Source organism: Oncorhynchus gorbuscha, linkage group LG12 (assembly GCF_021184085.1).
Source record: "Oncorhynchus gorbuscha isolate QuinsamMale2020 ecotype Even-year linkage group LG12, OgorEven_v1.0, whole genome shotgun sequence".
Classification (NCBI taxonomy): domain Eukaryota; kingdom Metazoa; phylum Chordata; class Actinopteri; order Salmoniformes; family Salmonidae; genus Oncorhynchus; species Oncorhynchus gorbuscha.
This window is the reverse complement of record NC_060184.1, coordinates 75,245,837-75,253,976: the sequence shown is the minus strand read 5'-3', so window position 1 is coordinate 75,253,976 and position 8,140 is coordinate 75,245,837. Positions and strand designations below refer to the sequence as shown.

The 8,140-nt window shown below is 45.2% G+C and overlaps 1 protein-coding gene across 1 annotated transcript in view; it reads left to right on the top strand.

Annotated features, from left to right (window-relative positions):
* LOC123990287 (bone morphogenetic protein 7-like) overlaps positions 1-6,723 on the top strand; it is a 59,909-nt gene extending 53,186 nt beyond the window's left edge. The window contains exons 5-7 of the mRNA XM_046290876.1: positions 3,801-3,877; positions 5,884-5,994; positions 6,097-6,723. Of these exons, the coding sequence (XP_046146832.1) occupies positions 3,801-3,877; positions 5,884-5,994; positions 6,097-6,246 (338 nt within the window). The 3' untranslated portion in view covers positions 6,247-6,723. The remainder of the gene's footprint in view (positions 1-3,800; positions 3,878-5,883; positions 5,995-6,096) is intronic.
* The last annotated feature ends 1,417 nt before the right edge of the window (positions 6,724-8,140 follow it).

The following is an 8,140-nucleotide window of genomic DNA, read 5'->3' as shown; positions in this document are numbered from 1 at the left end:
TTTCCTCCTTGGCGCGAGTTAAACCCCCCCCAGTCAGGTGACTGCTGCTCTCATGTTAAACCCCCCAGTCAGGTGACTGCTACTCTCATGTTAAACCCCCCAGTCAGGTGACTGCTGCTCTCATGTTAAACCCCCCAGTCAGGTGACTGCTGCTGTTAAACCCCCCAGTCAGGTGACTGCTACTCTCATGTTAAACCCCCCAGTCAGGTGACTGCTACTCTCATGTTAAACCCCCCCAGTCAGGTGACTGCTACTCATGTTAAACCCCCCAGTCAGGTGACTGCTACTCTCATGTTAAACCCCCCAGTCAGGTGACTGCTCTCATGTTAAACCCCCAGTCAGGTGACTGCTACCTCATGTTAAACCCCCAGTCAGGTGACTGCTGCTCTCATGTTAAACCCCCCAGTCAGGTGACTGCTACTCTCATGTTAAAGCCCCCCAGTCAGGTGACTGCTGCTCTCATGTTAAACCCCCCAGTCAGGTGACTGCTGCTCTCATGTTAAACCCCCCAGTCAGGTGACTGCTACTCTCATGTTAAAGCCCCCAGTCAGGTGACTGCTGCTCTCATGTTAAACCCCCCAGTCAGGTGACTGCTAGTTAAACCCCCCCAGTCAGGTGACTGCTACTCTCATGTTAAAGCCCCCAGTCAGGTGACTGCTGCTCTCATGTTAAACCCCCCCAGTCAGGTGACTGCTTAAACCCCCCCAGTCAGGTGACTGCTACTCTCATGTTAAACCCCCAGTCAGGTGACTGCTGCTCTCATGTTAAACCCCCAGTCAGGTGACTGCTGCCTCCCCCCAGTCAGGTGACTGCTGCTCTCATGTTAAACCCCCCAGTCAGGTGACTGCTGCTCTCATGTTAAACCCCCCAGTCAGGTGACTGCTACTCTCATGTTAAACCCCCCAGTCAGGTGACTGCTGCTCTCATGTTAAACCCCCCAGTCAGGTGACTGCTGCTCTCATGTTAAACCCCCCCAGTCAGGTGACTGCTACTCTCATGTTAAACCCCCAGTCAGGTGACTGCTACTCTCATGTTAAACCCCCCAGTCAGGTGACTGCTACTCTCATGTTAAACCCCCCAGTCAGGTGACTGCTACTCTCATGTTAAACCCCCCCCAGTCAGGTGACTGCTACTCTCATGTTAAAGCCTTTCCTATTCCTATGAGAAGCGAGCGGAGGCTATTTGTACTGTCATGTTTCGGGGCAACTTTCACTCTCTCTCTCTTACAGCTCGTCTTACGTTGTCACGTGTCTGGGCTTGTTCTGTTTATGTTTAATTCAATCTAATTAGTAATTACATCGTAATGTCATTACGGTTATGAATCCAAATTATGGTTCTCTAATAATGACGGGTTAAGTGGACCCGCTAAGAAACAAAACAAATAAATTGGGTTATTTTGACGCCCTCGTAAAAAGCCTTCCTTGTTTAGAGGAGCGCTTGCTGGCATTGACCAATCGGAGAGTGGAATCACTTGGTCATAGGATGGAACAGTAAGTACAACGCCATGCCCAGCTAACTAAATAAACTGGTTTAATGTCTAGGTCCTGGTCTCCAGGGGAGGGGGGCAGGAGGGGGTCTATGAGTGACTGCTTTGACACACACACACAAAGAGATGGTCCTCTCTGCCTGCCCCGATGCCAACCTGGGCCTTAGACTACCTGGCACCACCCACTGGCTTTCCTCTGGGTGGGGAGCTCTGCCAACAGGAAGTGATGCCACCCTGTGCTGATATGATGGTTCTTCTCACATGCTGTTTAATAGAGAAGGGGGGGGAGTATGCAAAAAAAAACTGAAGTCATAGCTGTCCTCACTGTCTCTCTGTTTAGTAGGGGGTTGGGGGGTGGGGGGGAACGAACGCGAAAAACAAAAAATCAGCAAGTGGAACGTCGTCAGTGGAAAGTCTGAGTCACCCGTTTTGACCTCAGAACGCCGTGCCAGCAATGACCTTCCCCTCTGAAACACCATACCTGTTGACACTCGCTGAGTCCCTAACTCTGTGACTCTGCGGACGGGCGGGACGAGAGGGAGATGATTAAAACAAACTGCGGAGCGAGGACGACAGTTATAAACACGCTTGTCATCGGCGTCCAACCCAATGCACCCAAACACCGACTAATTAAATTAGGCAACCTTTCAAATGAATTTATCTTCAAGAGAGTGTGAGGCACTTAAAATCCTCTATTACACACTATAACATATGATGTTACTGTGAACTACAGCCAGACACACTGTAACACATGTTACTGTGAACTACAACCAAACACACTATAACACATGTTACTGTGAACTACAACCAAACACACTATAACACATGTTACTGTGAACTACAGCCAGACACACTATAACACATGTTACTGTGAACTACAACCAAACACACTATAACACATGTTACTGTGAACTACAGCCAGACACACTATAACACATGTTACTGTGAACTACAACCAAACACACTATAACACATGTTACTGTGAACTACAGCCAGACACACTATAACACATGTTACTGTGAACTACAGCCAGACACACTATAACACATGTTACTGTGAACTACAGCCAGACACACTATAACACATGTTACTGTGAACTACAACCAAACACACTATAACACATGTTACTGTGAACTACAGCCAGACACACTATAACACATGTTACTGTGAACTACAGCCAGACACACTATAACACATGTTACTGTGAACTACAGCCAGACACACTATAACACATGTTACTGTGAACTACAGCCAGACACACTATAACACATGTTACTGTGAACTACAGCCAGACACACTATAACACATGTTACTGTGAACTACAGCCAGACACACTATAACACATGTTACTGTGAACTACAGCCAGACACACTATAACACATGTTACTGTGAACTACAGCCAGACACACTATAACACATGTTACTGTGAACTACAGCCAGACACACTATAACACATGTTACTGTGAACTACAGCCAGACACTCTATAACACATGTTACTGTGAACTACAGCCAGACACACTACATGTTACTGTGAACTACAGCCAGACACACTATAACACATGTTACTGTGAACTACAGCCAAACACACTATAACACATGTTACTGTGAACTACAGCCAGACACACTATAACACATGTTACTGTGAACTACAGCCAGACACACTAGAACACATGTTACTGTGAACTACAGCCAGACACACTATAACACATGTTACTGTGAACTACAACACAAACACACTATAAACACATGTTACTGTGAACTACAGCCAGACACACTATAACACATGTTACTGTGAACTACAGCCAGACACACTAGAACACATGTTACTGTGAACTACAGCCAGACACACTATAACACATGTTACTGTGAACTACAGCCAGACACACTATAACACATGTTACTGTGAACTACAGCCAGACACACTATAACACATGTTACTGTGAACTACAGCCAGACACACTATAACACATGTTACTGTGAACTACAGCCAGACACACTATAACACATGTTACTGTGAACTACAGCCAGACACACTATAACACATGTTACTGTGAACTACAGCCAGACACACTATAACACATGTTACTGTGAACTACAGCCAAACACACTATAACACATGTTACTGTGAACTACAACCAGACACTCTATAACACATGTTACTGTGAACTACAGCCAGACACACTATAACACATGTTACTGTGAACTACAGCCAGACACATATCATTCACTACCCAATGCGATATATGAGAGCGGAGGTGGATATGATTATGATTCAACCCTGACTTATCCTCCTAGTTCTTTCTTCCCATTTAGATTACAACAGCAGTGACCATAACACAGCCTGTAGGAGACATGAGCTCTACGTCAGCTTCCGGGAGCTGGGCTGGCAGGTAAGGATCTAACTCACCCCCAGTAATGCAGTGACACACTATTGGACTAAGAGGGACTACAGTACCCATAATTCCACGTGTAACTATACCCATTTGAGCAGAGTGAAAGAGAGTTAACAACCTGTAGTTCATCTCATTAACAATACAATACAAGACAGAAACAAGGCCAGAATCTCATGTCAAAGAAGGTCAATGAAGACATTTGGTAGAAGACAGCAGACAAACAGGCTTTTATACTGCTTTAATAACCATTTTAAGAAGCATTTCTGGGCATTTTGTAAGAGTTTAAGTGGCCTGTGGACTCAGTCAGGTTAATGGAGGGGAAAACATGCAGCCACGTAGTCCTGCAAAACAATGAACCCCCTGTTAAGACAGAACTGACATCTAGAGAGAAAGTGCCAACACACACATACACAGAGAGAGAGAGAGAGAGAGAGAGAGAGAGAGAGAGAGAGAGAGAGAGAGAGAGAGAGAGAGAGAGAGAGAGAGAGAGAGAGAGAGAGAGAGAGAGAGAGAGAGAGAGAGAGAGAGAGAGAGAGAGACAGAGAGAGACACAGAGAGATACACAGAGAGAGACACAGAGAGAGGCAAAAAAGGATGACATTGTAGTAACTACATGCTCCATGAGTGATTCCACAGGTATTTGTACATTTTCCTGCACTGATACATGCTAGGAGACCCAGTTGGAACTGAGGGAGAGAACTACTGTGACTACATGTAGAGACCCAGGGAACTGAGGTAGAGAACTACTGTGATACATGTAGAGACCCAGGGAACTGAGGGAGAGAACTACTGTGACTACATGTAGAGACCCAGGGAACTGAGGGAGAGAACTACTGTGATATATGTAGAGACCCAGGGAACTGAGGTAGAGAACTACTGTGACTACATGTAGAGACCCAGGGAACTGAGGGAGAGAACTACTGTGATATATGTAGAGACCCAGGGAACTGAGGGAGAGAACTACTGTGATATATGTAGAGACCCAGGGAACTGAGGGAGAGAACTACTGTGATACATGTAGAGACCCAGGGAACTGAGGGAGAGAACTACTGTGATACATGTAGAGACCCAGGGAACTGAGGGAGAGAACTACTGTGATATATGTAGAGACCCAGGGAACTGAGGGAGAGAACTACTGTGATATATGTAGAGACCCAGGGAACTGAGGGAGAGAACTACTGTGATATATGTAGAGACCCAGGGAACTGAGGGAGAGAACTACTGTGATATATGTAGAGACCCAGTTGGAACTGAGGGAGAGAACTACTGTGATATATGTAGAGACCCAGGGAACTGAGGTAGAGAACTACTGTGATATATGTAGAGACCCAGTTGGAACTGAGGTAGAGAACTACTGTGATATACGTAGAGACCCAGGGAACTGAGGTAGAGAACTACTGTGATATATGTAGAGACCCAGGGAACTGAGGTAGAGAACTACTGTGATATATGTAGAGACCCAGGGAACTGAGGGAGAGAACTACTGTGATACATGTAGAGACCCAGGGGACTGAGGGAGAGAACTACTGTGATATATGTAGAGACCCAGGGAACTGAGGGAGAGAACTACTGTGATACACAACACAGAGCTTTGGACCTCGTGCCAGTATACTGACACTGCAGAACGAGCACTGTTTTATCAAACTCTTCAACAGTCAGTCAAATAAATATCACACAGGAGGTTGGTGGCATCTTAATTAGGGAGGACAGACTTGTGGTAATGACTGGAGCAGAATGAGTGGAATGGTATCAAATGCATCCAACATATGGTTTCCATGGTTTCCACGTGTTTGATGCCATTCCATTCGCTCCCCCATTCCAGCCATTACGATGATCCGTTCTCCCCCTAAGCAGCCTCCACTGAGACATATGCACAGTAGCCCTACTGCCTCAGCGTCCCATTCACAGAGCCTGCTGAACACACTGCGGACCATTATGATGCCTGTTGTGCTAAACAGATTGGTCAGTCATATGGAATGTTTTTCCTCTTGTGATTGTATCAGGACTGGATCATTGCACCTGAGGGCTACGCTGCCAACTACTGTGGTGGAGAGTGTGTCTTCCCCCTCAACGCCCATATGAATGCCACCAACCATGCCATTGTGCAGACACTGGTGAGTGGTCCAAGAAGGCTTATAAAAACTGCTGAGAGCTAATAATGCTCCCAAAAAAAAGTGGTATATATTATGACCTCTGACCTTGTCATCGCCTCCCAGGTCCACCTCATGAACCCGGAGAACGTGCCCAAGCCCTGCTGCGCCGCCACCAAGCTGCACGCCATCTCCGTGCTCTACTTCGACGACAACTCCAACGTCATCCTGAAGAAGTACAAGAATATGGTGGTCAGGGCCTGTGGTTGCCACTGACGACCGCCAAACCGCCGCGTTGTCACGGTCACCTGACCGCGGCAAGGGCTGCAGCGGAGACTGTGTGAACACGACATCTTGGGTCTGCCTGTATGTCAGTGTGTGTACTACCCTCTCTCATACTCAGGGTGAGGGAGGAACTGATAAAGGACCAGACCAATGTGCTGCTTTCCACCCTCTCTCATCCAAGTGATGTTCAAATTCTCCGACGGCTACTTGCTTCATTACAGCAAAACAACTCGAAGACGTAGGGGAATTGACTCAATGTTATCTCTGCGCGGGTCGCCAATCCCGTCAGATGTAGTCGAATGACACAGAAAACATGTAGAAATCTACATGGGGGAGACAGCATTAGCCTAACTACAGCGCATTCAGAAAGTATTCAGACCCCTCCACTTTTTCCACATTTTGTTACCTTACAGCCTTATTCTAAATTTGTTTTTATATCTAATCTACAAACAATACCCTATAATGATGAAGCGAAAACAAGTTTTTAGAAATGTTTGCAAATTTATTACAAATAATAAACAAATTATTATTATATACTTATACTTATTTACATAAGTATTTATAAATTGAGTTCAGGTGCATCCTGTTTCCATTGATCATCCTTGAGATGTTTCTACAACTTGATTGGAGTCCACCTGTGGTAGATTGGACATGATTTGGAAAGGCACACACCTGTCTATATAAGATCCCACAGTTGTCAGAGCAACAATCAAGCCATAAGGTCACTCTGACAGAGCTCCGGAGTTACTCTATGAAAATGGGAGAACCTTCCAGAAGGACAACCATCTCTGCAGCACTCCACCAATCAGGCCTTCATGGTAGTGACGAGACGGATGCCACTTCTCAGCGACAGGGACTGGGAAACTAGTCCGGATTGAGGGAAAGATGAACGGAGCAAAGTACAGAGAGATCCTTGATGAACACCTGCTCCAGAGCGCTCAGGACCTCAGACTGGGGCAAAGGTTCACCTTCCAACAGGACAACGACCATAAGCACACAGCCAAGACAACGCTGGACAAGTCTCAATGTCCTTGAGAGGCCCAGCCAGAGCCCGGACTTGAATCTGATCTAACATCTCTGGAGAGACCTGAAATTAGCTATACATGTGATATTTCAGTTTTTGCTTTGTCATTATGGCCTGTGTGTAGATGGATGAGGAGAATAAAACATCCATTTTAGAATAAGGCTGTAATGTAACAAAATGTGGAAAAAGTCAAGGGGTCTGAATACCTCCCCAATGCATTGTATGAATAAAATATACTGTCTGACTAACCAAAGCCTGATTTTTATCATCAACAATCTGCTGATATTGTAATATTTATGTCACGCTACATTAGTTAATGTAAAGAGATATTTCCTACTCCTCGTTATGTATTGTACTCGTAAGCTTTTCCACCATATTCACCTGGCTTCCAAAAATATACAGGCCGAACAGAAACGACCACATACTATTTTAGTTGTGAACTTCTCAAAATATCTTAATTTGGTCAATATTTGCCAGGCTCATGCGGAGTTTATTTCACTGAACTGGTTCATCAGGTAGCAGGTTGTCTATCAGCTGACATATCGCTCCAAAGACGACTTTCACCTCATCCCTCGGACGTACCGCAAACTGTAAATTCCATGTTATTCCAATCTAAGTTAACATATTATTCCCAAAAACCTGCAGAGTGGAAAAACACATTTGTTGGTCAAACCAGCTGATCAAATGATTAGGACCGATTTTCTGAAATGATCTTCAGTGTGGTTTATGACCATTTGTCATTGATGTTTTGTTAATTTGAAAGGAATAGGAACGGTCAATGCACTTACGGATCAACCGCATGTTACTGAACTTTGTTCGAGGACAAACATTCAAAACATGCTAAGACATTGACATATGGGT